The sequence below is a fragment of the Pan troglodytes genome, chromosome 15, assembly GCF_028858775.2.
Source record: "Pan troglodytes isolate AG18354 chromosome 15, NHGRI_mPanTro3-v2.0_pri, whole genome shotgun sequence".
NCBI lineage: Eukaryota > Metazoa > Chordata > Mammalia > Primates > Hominidae > Pan > Pan troglodytes.
Window position 1 is genome coordinate 88,737,085 of NC_072413.2, and position 18,734 is coordinate 88,755,818.

At 42.1% G+C, this 18,734-nt stretch overlaps 1 protein-coding gene across 4 annotated transcripts in view; it reads right to left on the bottom strand.

The window, feature by feature from the left end:
* The window catches only part of TTC7B (tetratricopeptide repeat domain 7B), a 275,124-nt gene that overhangs the window by 190,922 nt on the left and 65,468 nt on the right, over nucleotides 1-18,734 (bottom strand). For all 4 annotated transcript variants that reach the window (XM_024348858.3, XM_024348856.3, XM_024348857.3 and 1 more), the window contains one exon: nucleotides 12,523-12,653. In XM_024348858.3, coding sequence (XP_024204626.1) covers nucleotides 12,523-12,653 — 131 coding nt within the window. The remainder of the gene's footprint in view (nucleotides 1-12,522; nucleotides 12,654-18,734) is intronic.

The window sequence follows — 18,734 nt, forward strand, 5'->3', positions numbered from 1 at the left end:
TTTAGAAAGTTTGTCCCTCCTAATTATTTCTCAACTATGTCTGTGACTATCCATTTCTACTACCATTACATCATCCGAGCTGCCAGGACTTCCTGTTAGATTTCTACAACAGCCTCCTGAATGGAGTCTCCACGTCCTCTCTTGCTTCCCTATTTCCCTCACTCTCTATAAGCAGCCTGAATAATTTCTGTCACCCAAGCTGGAGGGCAGTGGCATGACCATGGCTCCCTGCAGCCTCAACCTCGCAGGCTCAAACGATCCTTCCACCTCAGCCTCCCAAGTAGCTGGGACTACAGGTGTGTGCCACCATACTCGGCTAATTGTTGTATTTTTTGTAGAGATGAGGTTTCACCATGCTGCCCAGGCTGGTCTTGAACTCCTGAGCTCAAGCAATCCAACTGCCTCGGCCTGCCAAAGTGCTGAGATTACAGGCATGAGCCACTGCGCCCGGCTCCTGAAAAATTTTTCATAATCCAGCCTGGATCATGAGCCACTGCGCCCAGCTCCTGAATAATTTTTCATAATCCAATCTGGATTATGTTGCTCTTAGGCTCCTTTTCCTCTTTCTCATGTCTCAGATATCAGCTTGCTTCTGCTTCTTGCTTCCTCCGAAGGGCCTTTTCTAACAATCAGCATAAAGGAAGTCTGCCCTATTCGCCTGCCCACAGCATCCTTTCCTATTCCTTCATTACATTTGCCATTGTTATTTCTTCACTTGATTTCTGGCTGTCTCTCTCCACTGTGCTACAAATTCCACAAAGTCAGAGGCCACGCCTATTTTACTTACCCAGTGTCTAGTGCAGGATAAGCATTCAATATACATAGTAAATGAATAAACTTTCAAGGCCAATCATAAATGCAGAGAAAAGGCAACAGGAAAGTAACCCACTGTGTCTTAGGCACCATGTGGGTACATGGCTATCTCATGTATTCCTCCACAAAAACCCACCGAGATACACACCATTGTCCTCTCTTTACCAGAGGGGAAGCGGAGACTGCTCCACCGAGTGAGGTGCCCGAATCATGTGGCTTGGAGCTGGTGCAGAAACCCAGGTCCCCCTGACTCCACAGCCCGGCTCCTTCTCCTTCATCTGTGTCTGCTTGCAGAGCAAAGTCCAAAACACAAGGGCAGCCAGGAGGTGGCTTAAGGTTATAAATGGGAGAATGGGAAAGACGCAAGAGAAGCCTTGGAGGGACTAGCATAGCTCAGGGCTTACCCTGAAGTCTAAGCATCTTGAACTTAATCCCTTCCTCACAAAGAGCCTCCAACACATGGGCCTGGGCAGAAGCATTGTTTGGCAGTGCTGAAGCCACCACTTGTTCTGTGGATAAACACTTCCAGCGAGGAGACTGCCAACAAGCGTCCTTAACAAGCGCAGCTGGCTCTGGCAGAAGCAAGTGCCCAATGACTGAGGAAGCACGGGGAAGGGGCCAAAGATTTTAGTCAAAAGACCGAGGCGCGAGTTCTGGTTCTGACACTGCTCACCCACCATTCGCGGACTTAGGACAACACCTCTGACCTCACAGACCTTCACTGCCCTCATCTATATAATGGGGATAATAATACCTACCTCACAAGGTTGGTTTGAATTGCAAATGAGAAACTTCATGAGCAAATATTATACATTATTATACAAATATTATAATCCTTAATGGAGCTATATTAACTGCATGAACAAATATTATACATTATTGTACAAATAGTATAATCCTTAATGGAGCTATATTAAAGAGTTACCTTTAAGTAGAAACAAAATAAAAATCTTTATTTCTTAACATCGTTTTATAAATTATGGCAATAAGGCATGAGACATATTAGATGGAAAATATCAGAAAGGAGGAAACAGGCCAGGCGTGGTGGCTCATGCTTGTAATCACAGCATTATGGGAGGCTGAGGTGGGTGGATTCCCCGAGCTCAGGAGTTCAAGACCAGCCTGGCCAACATGGCAAAACCCCGTCTCTACTAAAAATACAAAAACTTAGCCAGGTGTGGTGGCGCGTGCCTGTAGACCCAGCTACTCAGTAGGCTGAGGCATGAGAATTGCTTGAACCTGGGAGGCGGAGAATGCAGTAAGCCAAGATTACGCCACTGCACACCAGCCTGAGTGACAGAGTGAGACTCTGTCTCCCCCAAAAAAAAAAAAAGAAAGGAGGAAACAATGACAAAAATCATTCCACCTCATAGATCCATAGGCTGCAATGAGCTATGATCACTATCATGCTTTGAAAAGCATCAACTCTGTTTCTATAGAAGACTTCAGTATTATGGACAATAACCACCATCCTTGCCATCCTCGACACTGCTATCCTTGTCAGCCTTCAAGATGCTGCTCAGGCATCATCTCTTCCAGGAGACATCCCTGAACTCCCACACTGGCCCAAGGCCTTTTCTGAAGCTCTCAGAGTTCTCTGAGAATTCCCACCACAGCACTCCTCCTGGCTAAGGACCTGTGTCCTCATGAGCTTCTTTTTAAATTTTTATTTATTTTATTATTTATTTATTTATTTATTTATTTTGGAGACGGAGTTTCTGTCGCCCAGGCTAGAGTACAGTGGCACGATCTCAGCTCACCGCAACCTCTGCCTCCCAGGTTCAAGTGATTCTCCTGCCTCAGCCTCCCGAGTAGCTGGGATTACAGGCATGCGCCACCACGCCCAGCTAATTTTTAAATTTTTAGTATAGACAAGATTTCACCATGTTGGCCAGGCTAGTCTTGAACTCCTGACCTCAGGTGATCCACCTGCCTCGGCCTCCCAAAGTGCTAGGATTACAGGTGTGAACCACTTAAGGGCAGGCTCTGTGACATACCCATTCTAGTGCCCCTGCAGTCAAACAGTATCCAGAACATGGAAGGCACTCAATACATGATTGTGCAAGTGAATTAAAACATCACAGGCACATTTATATGTTAAAATATAATTTCAAAAATGATCTAGGCCAGGCACGGTGGCTCACGCCTGTAATCCCAACACTTTGAGAGGCCAAGAAAGGTGGAATGCTTGAGACCAGGAGTTTGAGACCAGTCTGGGCAACATGGTGAGACCCTGGTCTCTACGAAAATGTTAAAAATTAGCCAGGTGTGGTGGTGTGTACCTGTAGTCCAAACTACTGGGGATGCTGAGGCGGAAGGATTGCTTAAGTCCAAGAGCTTGAGGTTGCAGTGAGCTATGATCACACCACTGCACTCCAGCCTGGGTGACAGAGTGAGACCTTGTCTCAAAAAAAAAAAGATCCTATTCATAAAGCAATAAAAATAGAAAAGATCTGAGAATAAAACCACCTACTGGCCAGGTGCAGTGGCTCACGCCTGTAATCTCAGCACTTTGGAAGGCCAAGGTGGGTGGATCGCTTGAGGTCAGGAGTTCGAGACCAGCCTGGGCAACACAGCGAAACCTCATCACTGTTTTTAAATATTTTTTTTTAAAAAAACGTACTAAAGTCTATAGAACAAAAAATCTTGACAAAATAGGAAGAGGGTCATAGATGACAGGAGACTAAATATAATTCTCCAAATTAATGTATGGAATTAAAAATTCAACCAAATCCCAAAAGGATTTTTCTTGAACTCAACAAAATTATTCTAAAATTTATCTGAAAGTATTAGAATGAGATAAGAACAAAGGATAATCTGAAAAATAAAAGTAATGAGTAGTTACTAATCATTTAAATGTTAAAACCTATCATAAAGAAGTGCCTATTAAACAGTGTCATGTTGGTACAACACAATTAAAAAGCCAGAATTTTATTGAATGACTAAAAATATATGACAGAAAATATGAAAAGGAAAGATCATCTTAAAGTAGCACTGAAATTTGGAAATTTGGGAAATTTTAATTGAGAAAAATTAATTTAGAGCTATATATATATATACCACAATGAACCCCAACTACATTTGGAAATTAAAAGTTTTTTGTATGTTTGTTTTTGTTTGTTTTTAAAGGTTTCTCTGTACATAGTGAAAAAAATTTTGTTTTCTGCTTTTTTAAAAAAAGGGGAGGAGGCCAGGTGCAGTGCCTGTAATCACAGCACTTTGGGAGGCCAAGGCAGGTGAATCACATGGTCAGGAGTTCGAGAGCAGCCTGGCCAACATGGTGAAACTCCGTCTCTACTAAAAATACAAAAAAATAACTGGGCGTAGTGGTGGGCACCTGTAATCCCAGCTACTTAGGAGGCTGAGGCAGGAGAATCACTTGAACCCAGGAGGCGGAGGTAGCCGTGAGCCAAGATCACTCCACTGCACTCCAGCCCTGGCAACAGAGTGAGACACCGTCTCAGAAAAAAAGGGGGGGGGGCGGGTGGGAAATGGGGCCAGGCTTGGTGGCTCATGCATGTAATCACAGTACTTTGGGAGACTAAGGCAGGAGGATTGCTTGAAGCCAGGAGTTCAAGACCAGCCTGGGCAATAAAAAGAGAACCTGTCTCTACAAAAAATTTAAAAATAGGCCGGGCACAGTGGCATGCGGCTGTAGTCCCAGCTAACTGGGAGGCTGGGGCAGGAGGGACAGGAGGATCTCTTGAGCCCAGGAGTTTGAGGGTGCAATGAGCTATGATCACACCACTATACTGCAGCCTGAGCAACACAGCAAGACCATGTCTCTTAAAAAAAAAAATATATATATATATATATATATATATATATATATACACACGCACATACATATATATGGAAAATGGTTGAAAGTTATCAAATCCTAGGGAAGTTTATTCCAACATTCAAGCTTTAAAAACAGTAAAATAAAATATAATTAAAAAGATAATCAGATTCAACTATATACAGATTCAAAATTTATGAGCAACTTAAACATGGAAAATTACTGGTTAGGAAAATATTCAGAGCAAATATGATAAAGAGTTAACATACTTATGACATAGTTTATTCAAACTGTAAGAAAACAACACTTCCAAAAATTAGACAAAAAGGATAAGCAGACAAAAAAGGGTTAAACATAAAGTTACCACATGACCCAGAAATTCCACTGGTAAATATACTCAAGAAAACTGAAAACATATGTCTACACAGGAACCTGCATACAAATATTTATAGCAGCATCATTCACAATAGCCAAAAAGTAAAAGCAACCCAAATGCATATCAACTGGTGAATGGATAAATACCATGTAGCACATATCCACACAATGGCACAATTATTTAACAATGTAAAGAAACAAAGTACTGATATATGCTACTACATGAATGAATTTTCAGAACGTGATGCTATGCCAAAGAAGCCAGCCATAAAAGATCATATATTGTATGATTCTGTTTCTTTTTTTTTCTTTTTTCTTTTTTCTTTTTTTTTTTTTGAGATGGAGTCTCGCTCTGTCACCCAGGCTGGAGTGCAGTGGCACAATCTCAGCTCACTGCAACCTCCACCTGCCGGTTCAAGCAATTTTCCTGCCTCAGCCTCAGCCTCCCAAGTAGCTGGGACTACAGGTGCACACCACCACGCCCGACTAATTTTTGTATTTTTAGTAGAGACGGGATTTCACCATATTGGCCAGGCTGGTCTTGAACTCCTGATTTTGTGATCCACCCACCTTGGCCTCCCAAAGTGCTGGGATTATAGGCGTGAGCCACTGCACCCGATGTATGATTCTATTTCTATGAAATGTCCAGAATATGCAAATCTACAGAGATAGACAGCAGATTAATAGTTTCCTAGGGCTGGGGAGGCTGGACATAAAATGGGGATTGACTGCTGAGTGCAAGGTTTCTTTCTGAGGTGATGAAAATCTAGAATTAAATATTGGTGATGGTTACTGAACTCTGGAAATATGTTAAAAACCACTGTACAATTTAAATGGGTGAATTGTATGGTAACAGTAATGCTATTTTTGAGAAAAGAAAATAGAAATATAACTAGTATATGCTACTAGTAATATAACTAGTATTAAAAAAATTTCAACCTCACTGGTAATCCAAAAAATGTGAACTAAACTTGCAAGGTACCATTTTCATCTAGCAATTTCGGCAAAATAACTTTTAAACAATAGCAGCCCTGTCAAGGTTGCAAAGAAACCACTACTCTCCCATACAGCCATAGGTAGAGGAAGTTAGTAGAGGCCGGGCACGGTGGCTCATGCCTATAATCCCAGCACTTTCGGAGGCCAAGCTCTCGAATCACCTGAGGTCAGGAGTTCAAGACCAGCCTAGCCAACATGATGAAACCCTGTCTCTACTAAAAATACAAAAATTAGCCAGGTGTGGTAGCAGGCACCTGTAATCCCAGCTACTCAAGGCTTAGGCAGGAGAATCGCTTGAACCCGGGAGGCGGAGGTTGCAGTGTGCCAAGACTGCGCCATTGCACTCAAGTCTGGGAGACAAGAGCGAAACTCTGGCTCAAAAAAAAAAAAAAGAGGTTAGTATAACTTGTAGAAAGCAACTGGACACAATACATAGTAACAAGAATAGTAAAAATATCCTCACTTCTGAGAATTTGTCCTTAGGAAATAATGTGAAGCAAGAGAAAAAGCAACCCAAAGGAAGTTGGCGTGGAAGCATTATTTATAACAGCTTATACGCAACAATACGTTCATCGTATCGCAGAGGCCACACACGTGAGACCAGCCTGGGCAACACAGAGAGATCTTGTCTCTACAAAAATAAAAAAATTAGTTGGGCATGGTGGTGCGTGCCTGTGGTCCCAGCTACTTGGGAGGCTGAGGTAAGAGGATCGCTTCGGTCTGTGAGGTTAAAGCTGCAGTGAGCCAAGATTGCACCACTGCACTCCGGCCTGGGCGACAGAGCAAAACCCTGCCTCAAAACACAACAAAAAAACACAGACAGGAAATATACAAAAATTAAAATAAGCACCTGCTCTTGCCTGGTATCCAGACTCTCCCAACTCAGTTTTCACTGCGTTGTAGCCTCCTACTCCAGGCTCCCAGATAAAGGGCTCAAAGTCAGAAGTGCCTAGAGCAGAAGCACCTGCCTAGCCAGTCAGTTTCTGGACATCTCTTTAAGGAAATATTACATCAAGCTATGAACTGTCCCCTTCTGGCTTTGGCCTGAGTGAAAAGGTAGGCCTGAAACGGGAAGGAAAGGAGGAATTGGCCTTTTCTTTATTGTCTCACATTTTAAAGTCAGAAGCACAATCACCTGGCCCTCTGGAGCCACAGCCCCACCTTTCTCAGCAGCAGCACTGAGTGCTTTTCCTAGGACACCTGGTTCCAGTTCAAGACCTGCAGTAACCTGCATCTAATCCAGTTCGGAATCCAACACCTCAGCGACATCACTGCAAATCCCTCCTGCCGGGAGAACATAATCCACGCAAGGCATGGCCAGGCTGCCAGTGAACAGCCCCTTCATGAACACGGGAAGTCTAGGTGGGGCACTGTAATATTTGGGGACCTGGTGTTTCTTCTAGAAACTTTAGCACTAAAACAGCCAATAAAATGTCATGGGTACCCCATAACTTAGCATTAACTTCTTTTCTAAAATAGGGTGTAGAGAAATGAACTGTCAGCAGAAGGTCAAGTTCCACCCTGGCTCTACTCCTGCTCAACAGAGCCATAACCAGCTGGTTGGCTGATGCATGCAAAGGACAGAGACAGGATTATTTCATCTGCCAACAGCAGGGCTCATATTATGATATCCAAGGGTGAAGTCATCTTTATTCCCATCACTGCACCACTAGAAGCTCCTTGCAGGGCGGATAACTTTATTTACTGTTGGCACAATGCTGTCATCTGAAGATAAACTAATCAAGGCCATCCTATGCCATTTCTATCTGCTCTAATGTAATTTATTTGGTTAAATTATTTTACATGCTCAATTTTAGGGGTAGTTTATCTGTTATTCCCCTTCGGAAAACAAACTATCAGAGACTATTCGTAGGTGTCCCTGTGACTCTGATATAACAAGGACAACATTAAACAAATATTTGATGCACATAGCTTTCATTTATTCCCATTTTCTTGGCCCCGCCTCTGCGTCTGGAACTAGAGGGCAGAGGAACACCTGGAAAGCTCCTAGGTACTGCCTGGCACATGCTGCTGCTCTCAGCAAGGGCCACTTCTCTAGCCCCAGAAAACCAGGCAAGTCAGGCAGAATGAGCCCCGCCCCGGAAGCACACAGAAACAAACCAAGGTCAAACGACCAGGAGTGAACAGAGAAGTCCAGACACGGGGACACCAGGCAAAACGTTGTTCCACTGGCTTCAGCACAAGAAAGGGAAAAGCAAATTCTCCCGAAAAAGTTACTGCATAAACATTCCCCTGAAATTCTTTGACTTTTTTTTTTTTTTTGAGATGGAGTCTCACTCTGTTCCCCAGGCTAGAGTGCAGTGGTGCGATCTCGGCTCACTGCAACGTCCACCTCCCGGGTTCATGCGATTCTCCTGCCTCAGTCTCCCGAGTAGCTGGTATTTATTACAGGCTCCTGCCACCATGCCTGGCTAATTTTTGTATTTTCAGTGGAGACGGGGTTTCACCTTGTTGGCCAGGCTGGTCTCGAACTCCTGACATCAGGTGATCCGCCCACCTCATCCTCCCAAAGTGCTGGGATTACAGGTGTGAGCCACCACACCCGGCCTCTTTAACATTTTTAATGAAACAGTATGTTTATAATATTCCAGATTTTAACCTAAATATCTGAAATTGTCCGAGGTTAGGAAAGATTCCACAGCCAGGTGACACAGGAACAGATAAGGGCAAGAGAGCTGACATTTACTGCATGCTGACAATGTGCTGGGAGGCACATGAGTTAACCCACCTCACCTCACAGCAGCCTCATGGCAACTAGGACTGCGGTTTTACAGATGAGGATCCTGAGATACAGAGAGGCTGAGCAACTGCCCAAAGTCCCACAGCTAAAGGGGGCAAGGCCAGGGTCCCAACACTGGCAGTCACTCACCCGCAGTGCTCTGCAGCCTCCCACAGCTTCTGTCAGCTCCCTCGAGGGGAAGCCAGGTCAGTCCTCGTTCTGAAGTGTCACTGCCCTTCAGGAAACCAACAACTCAGAACATCCCAGAACATCACTGAACATCCCCACTACTAGAGAAACTCAGAGAACGGCACTCCCTCAGAAGCACAATGATGAAAAGTCACTGGTCACGACACTCCCAACTGTCTCCAAAAACCCTCCCCAAATTTTACTTTTGCTAGTGAATAAAGTTAAACGCCAGGACTAATAAATAAAAGGCCCACAGGCCCCAGCGAGCAGAAGTTTCTTCACTACAGAATGGCAGGGAAGTGACAGGGCACCATGGAGAGGCCACCTCTGCCCAGCGGAGCAAACAGGAACAGCGTGTGTGATTTCCTACCTGGCAGGGCTGATGCCAAAACAAAGCCCTATTTGCCTTGGCTTGCTCAAGGCTTTGATCAGATTCCATCCCCTTTTCTGTTTTCAATTCAACATAATTCTTACTGAGTTCAAAATTAAGTCAATTAAGTTCAACATTTAAAAAAAGAAAAAGGCCAATCAAGTATCTCTTGCATAGCACACAACTATCTTGCCACATAAAAACCTGCAAACTTTCCACCAAGCCCACTGGTCACCTAAGGAAGGTTATTCTCCTCGCTAGCCTTCTGCTTAATCAACAGTTAGTTTCTTGAGTACTTACTACAGTCAAAACAGATGTTGGGTTCATTCAATCTCTCTCATTGCTAATATCTCAGCTTGCTGAAATCTGGGGAGGTCCAAACTGGTTTTCCAAAAAAGAAAACGCCAGAGCCAGAAATTTGAAAATCAGAGCCAGAAATTTGAAAATCGTGTACCTACGCTGAGATTTAACCTTAGGCTAAAGAAGCTGCTTCCCAAATGCTACCAAAAGCTAAAGCTTACTTGGTCAAATAAAACATATTTATTGACTTTTTTTTTAAGTGCAGTGGTACAATCATAGCTCACTGCAACCTCGAACTTCTGGGCTCAAGCAATCCTCCCACCTCAGCCTCCCAAGTAGCTGGGACTACAGGCACGCGCCACCATGCCTAGCTAGTTTCATTTCGTTTCATTCGTTTCTTTCTTTCTTCCTTTCTTTCTTTTTTTTTCTTGTTTCTCTCTCTCTCCTTCCCTCCCTTCCTCCCTCCCTCCTTTCTCTTTCTCTTTCTCTCTCTCTCTTTCTCTCTTCCTTTCTTTCTTTTTTTGTAGAGACAAGGTCTCACTATGTTGACCAGGCTGATCTTAAACTTCTGGCCTCAGGTGATCCTCCTGTCTCGGCCTCTCAAAGTGCTGGGATTACAGGCATGAGCCATCACACCCAGCCTTATTGAGCACTTTCTCTAAGTAAGAGTGTGGAGAAATGTCATGCTTTTTCTTTGTTTGCAGCAGCCTGGGAGAATGAAGTGAGCCAGCACTAAGCTAGGTGTCGTGTGAGTTGAGTTCTAAAACTAGTTTTGGCCTAACTTTCTGTGTGCCTGGGCTCTCCCTTTCTAGACCTCAAGTTTCTTCTCAAAATCCAACATCCTATGATCACCATTTCCCCAAAATCAAAGAAAAGGATTTCTTTTAAATCCTACGACTATACAAGCCTCCTTGATGTTCCTGCTGAAGAACCCAGCACTGAATGGGGTGTTGTGAGTGAACATAACAGAAGTGTATTCAGATCTACCAATTCCTACATCACTACAGACACATGTAACAGATGAGCCTCCTTTCTCCCAGCCGGGAGAAGACGGCTCCAAAGTGACAGGGCTGGACAACAGTGGAGAGTAAGCAGCAAGATAGGGCCCTAAGTGGCCAGGGCTGTGTAGTCAGCTGGAACAACTCAGATGGGATAAGCAGACTTCTCGACTGCCAAGCACGGTCCATCAAGGAGGCAGACAGTGGACATAATGGAGGTTTTTAAAGGAGCCTGGATGATCATTCCTTTAAAGATCATATCGTAAATTCTGAATAACAACAACAAATTCTCTTCTCATAGCAACCTTCTGATAGAACATAATTCTGGCAAGACAGACATGTATCTTCCTGAATTCCAAGATATCTTAAACCATGGCTTATAATCCATTCTGGTTGAGGCCAGGTCAAATGTTATTCCCATCACTCTCTCCACCTCTCCTGCTGTGATTCTCACTCTAATCTCCCTGCCTCCTAAAAAGGCAATTCTGATGCATATCATATGCACCAACACACGACAACATGATTTATGAAAAAAAGTTACTTCCTGTCTGTTCATTTATAAAGTAACAAAAGCTAGGGAGACTTTGGCAGTCTCTCTCTATTCTAATCTTTACAAAAACAAGGAGCCCAGAAAATTGCTGGAAAACAAGACCTCCAATCATTTTCAAAGTCTCACAGGATTTCTAATCATTTCAAACACTCTTGTAGGGTACATCTCTGGGTCTGAAGGGGTCAATAGCAGTGTCCTTGGTGAGAACTCCAGGAAACACTGCCAGCAACAGCAACTGCTAGGAGCTATTGTTATTAATAAAAATAAGTGACATTTACCAAGAATCCAATATGTTCACGAATCTGGGCTAAGTGCCTTTATTCACAAGACCTTATGTAATCCTCACAAAAGCTTCATTAAGTAGGAACTATGATTATGTTCTTTTTACGGACGGAAAAATCGAGGCTGAGAGGTGAAGAAACAGTAAAGAGTAGAACCCAAAGATGAGAATCTGAAACAGGCATGTTGCCTCCACCTCCCTGGCCCCATCCAGCCTCCAGCCTCCAACCTCCTCTGTCTGAGGCTGCGAGCTCAGAACCCCGAGCTCACTCGTTCTCTGCTCAGAGGCCCTCTTGTCAGCTGCTCATTTCCATCACCCACACCACAGGCGAAGCACTGACGGCTGAGAGCAGACCATCCCTGATGGTCTCCGGGGATACCCGATGTACTCAGCTCGGTCCACTTCGGTCCACATCCCCAGCAGACCTTTGCCATATCCGTCAAGGTAAGGCCTCCCAAGCCCCAGATGAACAGGTCTTGGCACAGAGTCCATACAAGTACAAATGAAGCTCAACCCATTTTATTAGGAAAACAGGGGTGGCTGGCCAGCTTCAGGGTGCTGAAGGTATGAACAGATGCACACTGTCATTTCTGCTCAGAGGATGCTAAAATGCTTCACAAACACTGAACCATCTATTTTTCTTTCTTTCTTTCTTTCTTTCTTTTTATTTATGAGATGGAGTTTTGCTCAATGGCCCAGGCTAGAGTGAAGTGGTGCAATCTTGGCTCACTGCAACCTCCATCTCCTGGGTTCAAGCAATTCTCCTGCCTCAACCTCCCAAGTAGCTGAGATTATAGATGCCCGCCACCATGCCCAGCTAATTTTTGTATTTTAAGTAGAGATGGGGTTTCACCATGTTGGCCAGGCTGGTCTCAAACTCCTGACCTCAGAAGATCCACCTGCCTCAGCCTCTCAAATATTACAGGTGTGAGCCACCATGCTGGCCCAACCATCTATTTTTCATAAGCTACAGTAATCACTACCACACTCTCCTTAGCTTTAAGGAGTACAAGTAAAGCTTTGCACACAGAGACAGACAAGTTGAAAGCTTCCTAGAGATTAATCTCAGTTGTCCACTATCTGATTTGAGGGAAAAAGTTATCAGAAACAAACACGTGGTCCTCACTTACCCTTTCTATCTCTTGGAGATACAGGAGTGCGATGTCCCCTGCTTTCTCATAACAGGTGATGACATCCTGTTCCCGGTCCACATGGAGATTACTGGTAGAAGAAGAAATAGGCAGCTTCTCCAAACAAAGTCCTTAAAAAAATATCAGACACAAAAACTGAGTGAATTTTTTTTCATAAGGCTTCATTTTTAAATATTGCTCTAGAGGGCCAGAAGATGGCTGTAGGATATCATGTTGTTTGCAAATAGACAGTTTACTTCCTCCTTTTCAATCTGGATGCTTTTTACTTCTATTGATTGCCTTATTGCACTGGCAGGAATCTCCAGTACCATGCTGAATAGAAGGGGTGACAGCAACCGCCAGCTGTGGTGGCACCTACCTGTGATCCCAGCTACTTGGGAGGCTGAGGTAGGAGGATCACTTGAGCCCAGGAGTTTGAGACTGCAGTGAGCCATGACTGCACCACTGCACTCCAGCCTGGGCAACAGATGGAGACCCTGTCTCCCCAAAAAAAAAAAAAAAAAGAAGAAGAAGAAGAAGTGGTGAGAATAAATATCCCTATCTTATTCCTGATCTTAGGGAGAAAGCATTCAGTCAGAAAGCATTAAGTTTGAGATTATAAGTTTTTCTTAGACGCCCTTTACCAGGTTGAAGAAGGTGCCTTCTACACCAATTTTGCTGAGAGTTTCTATTAAGAATCAATGTTGGATTTGCTCAAATCCTTTCTCCATGTTCATTGAGATAATCATATAGCTTTTTTACTTTTAGTTTTTAAATGTGGTAAGTTACATCGACTGATCATCAAATGTTAAACCAACCTTCCTTTCCCAGCAAAAATACCACTTGGCCAGATGAATTATCCTTTTTTATATTTTTGGATTTGATTTGTTAAAATTTGCCTTCAATTTTTGTTTTTCTTTTTCTTTTTTGGAGATGTAGTCTCGCTCTGTCACCCAGGCTGGAGTGCAGCAGTGCAACCTCGGCTCACTGCAATGTGCACCTCCTGAGTTCAAGCGATTCTCGTGTCTCAGCCTCCCAAGTAGCTGGGACTACGGGCGCATTCCACCACACCTGGCCAATTATTTTATTTTATTTTTTTTTAGTAGAGATGGGGTTTCACCATGTTGGCCAGTCTGGTCTCGAACTCCTGACCTCAGGTGATCTGCCCGACTCAGCCTCCCAAAGTGCTGGGATTACAGGTGTGAGCCACTGTGCCTGGCCTCAAATTTTGTCATTTATGTTTCTGAGGAATATTTGCCTAAAGTTTCCTTGAAATGCCTGCGTATCTGGTTTTGATATTAGGTAAATACCAACCTCATAAAATGAGAAATATTCCCTCTCCTTCGATTTTCTGAGAGTGTTTGTGTAGAATTGATATTATTTTGTCCTTAAATGTTTGATAGAATTCACCAGTAAAGCCATCTGGACCTGGAGTTTTCTTTATGAGCAGCTTTTCAATTACAAATTCTATTTCTTCGATATAGGGTCATTCAGATTATCTCTTTCTTCTTGAGTAAGCTTCAGTAGTTTATATCTTCCAAATAGTTTGTCCATTTCTTTTGAGTTGTCAAATTTATTGGTATAGAGCTGTCCATAATATTCTAAAATCCTTTAGTACCTGTAGAATCTTTAGTAGATGGCACCTCTCTCATTCCTGATAATTGGCAATTTCTATCTTTTCTTCCTGATATCAGAGGTTTATCAATTTTACTGAAATTCTCAGTAAAGATTTCTTGATTTCATTGACTTTGGTTTCACTGATTTTTCTCTATCCTTCTTCTGTTTTCGATTTCATTTATTTCCACTCTGATCTTTATTACGTCCTTTCTTCTGAATACATTGGGCTTTATTTCCACTTCCTATTCTAGTTTCTTGAGGTGGAAATTATTAATTTTGGACCTTTTTATTTCCTAATATAGGTATTTAGTGTCAGCAATTTCTCCATAAGGTCTGCTTTAGCAGCATCCTACAAATTTTGATATTCAGTTCACAATATTTTCTAATTTAACTTTTGCTTTCTTCTTTAGAAGTGTGTTATTTAGTTTCCAAATATTTGGGAGTTTTCCAAAGGTCTTTCTTTTACTGATTTCCAAGTTAATTCCATCATGATCTGTGCAGTAAAGGGCTGACTTAGAGCCTTGGGATGTTCAAACCCTGTACATTCCAAAGGAAGGACTGGCCCTTACCAGTTCCTGGGAGAAAAACTCTTAAGCCCTCAGAATATCCTACCTGACAAGTGTCTTTGTTTATTTGGGGCCTTGAGCCGTACCAGATAGTTTATGCTAACAATGTTATTTACGGCAGAGGACTAGGGCCATGCTATATCAGTCTGATCTCTGCAGGGGCTGGAGACTGACTGAGGTCAGTAACATGGGTGCTCCATGCCTATGTGACTGACCCCTAACAAAATCCCTAGGCACCAAGGTAGCTCAGGTAATCTTCCTTGATTGGCAATATTTCAAAATTACTGTCACACTCCGTTGCAGGGAGAATTAAGCACTGTCCATAGGACTCGACTGGGAGAAGAAAACTGGAAGCTTGAGCCTGGTCTCTCCTGAATTCTGCCCTATGTGCCTTTTTGCTTTTACTGATTGCAATCTGTATCCATTTGCTGTAATAAACTGTAACCATGAGTATAACAGCTTTTCTAAGCTATGGGAGTCTTTCCAGTATATCAATGCCTGATGGTAGTCTTGAGGACCTCTGACACAGTCCAGAGAACACACTCGAAGTCTCCTAATTTTGTTAAAACTTGTTTCTGACCCTGTATATGGTCAATCTTGGAAAATGTTACATTTGAAAAGAATGTGACTCTGTTGTTGTTGGGTGGAATGTCATATAAATGTCGATTAGGTCAAGCTGGTATATTGTGTTGTCCCAAGGCATCTATATCCTTACCAATCATCTGTCCACTTGCTTTATCATTTATTGAAACATGGATATTGCAATCCCCAAGCATAACTGTGCATTTGCCTATTTCTCCTTGAAGTGCTATCAGTTTTTGTTTCATGTATTTTAGAACTCTGTTATTAAGATCATAAACCTTTGGAACTGTTATATTCTTTTGATGGATTGACATCATTGCTCTAAAACCTGCTTCGTCTGATATTAATATAGATACTACAGCCTTCAATTGATTAGTGTTAGCATGGTAAATTTTTTCATCCCTTTACTTTTAATCTATTGTGTCTTGGTATTTAAGGTGTATTTCTTGTAGACAACAGAGTTGAGTTTTGCTTATTTTTTCCAATCTGACAATCTCTAACTTTTAAATAGGGTATTTAAATCATTTATATTTAATGTAATTTTTTAAACAGATAGGTTTAAATCTACCACTTTGCTGTTTGTTTTTTATTTGTCCCATCTGTTCTATTTTTCCTTTTTCTCCTTTTCTTCTGTCATCTATTAGAGTATTTTTACATTTTATTTTACTTATTGGCTTAGTCACTAAAATTTTTATTTTCCATATCAGTGATTGCTTCAAGGTTTAATTTGGCATAGTCTACTTTGTTTTGTTTGTTTGGGACAGAGTCTCACTCTGTTGCCCAGGCTGGAGTACAGTGGGGCGATCTTGGCTCACTGCAACCTCCACCTCCTGGGTTCAAGCGATTCTCGTGCCTCAGCCTCCCAGTAGCTGGGACTACAGGTACACACCACCACACATGGCTAATTTTTTTTTTTAGCAGAGACATGGTTTCACAATGTTGGCCAGTCTGGTCTCGAACTCCTGACCTCAAGTGATCCGCCCATGGTGGCCTCCCAAAGTGCTGGGATTACAGGCTTGAGCCACCATGCCCAGCCCCTACTTTAAATGATATTATACTACTTCACATATATATAGTATAAGACCTTTACAATTACATACTTCCATTTCTCCCCTCCCAGCCTTTATTATCTTATGTACATTTTACTTTTACACAGGTTAAAAACCTTACCCTATGTGGTTATTATTTTTGTTTAGTCAATTTTTTTAACATTTAGATCATAAGGAAAAATTCTTGTATATTCACCAAATTATAATTTCCAGATCTCTTTGTTCTTTTGTGTAAATTCATATTTCCTCCTGGTATCAACATTTCTTGTGGGGTAGTTCTGCTCCTGCTGATTTCTTTCAGCTACTATCTGCCTTGAAAATACTTAATTTAGCTCTAATTTTAGAGAGAAATTTCACAGAGTATGGAATTCAGGTTAACAGTTTGCTTTTTTCCCCCTCCATTACTCTCAAAGGTGCTGCTTCACTGTATTCTCACTTGCATGGTTTCTGACAATAATTCTACTATCACCCTTATATTTGTTCATTTGTATATAATATGTCTTTTTTCCTGGCTGCTTTTAAGATTTTATCTTTATCACTGGTTGTGAGTAATTTAGATTATGAAGTGCTTGGGTTTTGTTGAGCTTCCTGGAACTGATGGTTTATAGTTTCCATAAAATTTGAAAAAAAACCAGCCATTTTATCTTCAAAAATGTTTATGTCACCCTCCTCCTTCCTTAGGGGACTTTACGCACATATTAGGCCATGTGAAGTTGTCCTACAGATCACTTATGGTCTTTCCACTTAAAATATAATAATTTTTCTTTTTCTTTTTTTTTTTTTGAGACAGAGTTTCGCTCTTGTTGCCCAGGCTGAAGTGCAATGGCGCAATCTCAGCTCACTGCAACCTCTGCCTCCCAGGTTCAAGCGATTCTCCTGCCTCAGCCTCCCGAGTAGCTGGGATTGCAGGCATGCACCACCACACCTGGCTAATTTTGTATTTTTAGCAGAGGTGGGGTTTCTCCATGTTGGTCAGGCTGGTCTCAAACTCCTCAACTCAGGCAATCCACCTGCCTCGGCCTCCCAAAGTGCTGGGATTACAGGCATGAGCCCCGCGCCTGGCCAATAATAATAATTTTTCTTTCTTTCATTTTGGATAATTTCTATTGCTATGTCTTCAAGTTCACTAATCTTTTCTTTTGCAATGTCTAATCTGCCATTAATCACATCCAGTGTACTTTTCATATCAGACATGGTAGTTTTCATCTCTAGAAATTTGATGTAGGTCTATTTTTATCATCCACATCTCTACTAAACTTTCTGAAATAAGGAATACGGTTCTAATAACTTTCAATGGCCCTCCAGCCTAGGTGCTCAATATTCATTCTCTTTCCAGTTAGCGCCAATGTTGTTTATGCAATTGAAAATAATCAATAAGTAGCCTCTCTCTAGTGTGAACTGTTATAACCTCTTGACATTTTCATTGGAAGAGAATATAAATAAAATGAACAAATTCACCATTTGCCAGAATAGTTCCAAAGCTACTCAAAAGCAAATCGCAGATTTGGAAGCATTACCTTCCCAAATATGCTTTAAGTGCTCACTTGTGCAAAACTAAAACCACCAAAAACAACACAAAGAGATAGATCATTTCATAGTCTGCCTTCTGCTTATATGAAAAGCAAGAATATTGTACAAGTTGATATCAGGGATTTAATATTTAAAAAACTAATTCCCCAGAGTATGTCAAAGGGTCAGGAAAAATTGAGTGCACTTTTAGGCATTTTGTACTGCTTCAGGCTGGACTCTGACCACTAATGCTCATGAAAATGACCAAGGCTCTCAGAGACCTGCCAAGCCAGTGAATCAAAGAAAGGCCAAATCCAGTTCAACATAATTTTACTATCATCTATATTTTATCGTGTTCTAAAATACTTGAAAACCAATCATCTAGGGCAGCAATCCACAGTCATGTATGGTCAGTAAGAAGATTCAAACCAGCTACACAACTTAATCCTCCACAGTGAGGAGAAACTAGTGTTTCCTGTGGGTTCATGTTCTAATTAGGCAGGTATGTGGACACTCAAAGTCTGAGCTGGCAAATTGATTCCTAGCAATAAGTCCATTCTTGAGCAGAAGGCCCTTTAAGGTATTACATTAATTAAATATTGTTCCTTTCCCTCTCCCACATGCTATGGCATTTATTCCATGTACACATTTATTCCATGGACACATCTCAGAGCAATGGCAGAGTCTTGATTTATCACAGTGAGTTTGTGCCTATGCAGCTCAGTTCCAGAAAATTTAGCTCTCTGTCAGAAGCTATTTACAGGCCCTCTGGACTGGTCTATAAATTTTCGAGTGTCCAGGATCATATCAACACTGTCTGAGAAGCAAAGTCCTGAGGTCATCGACAAAATTGGTCCCCATTAAAATGTCAGATGATGTACTGTCAATT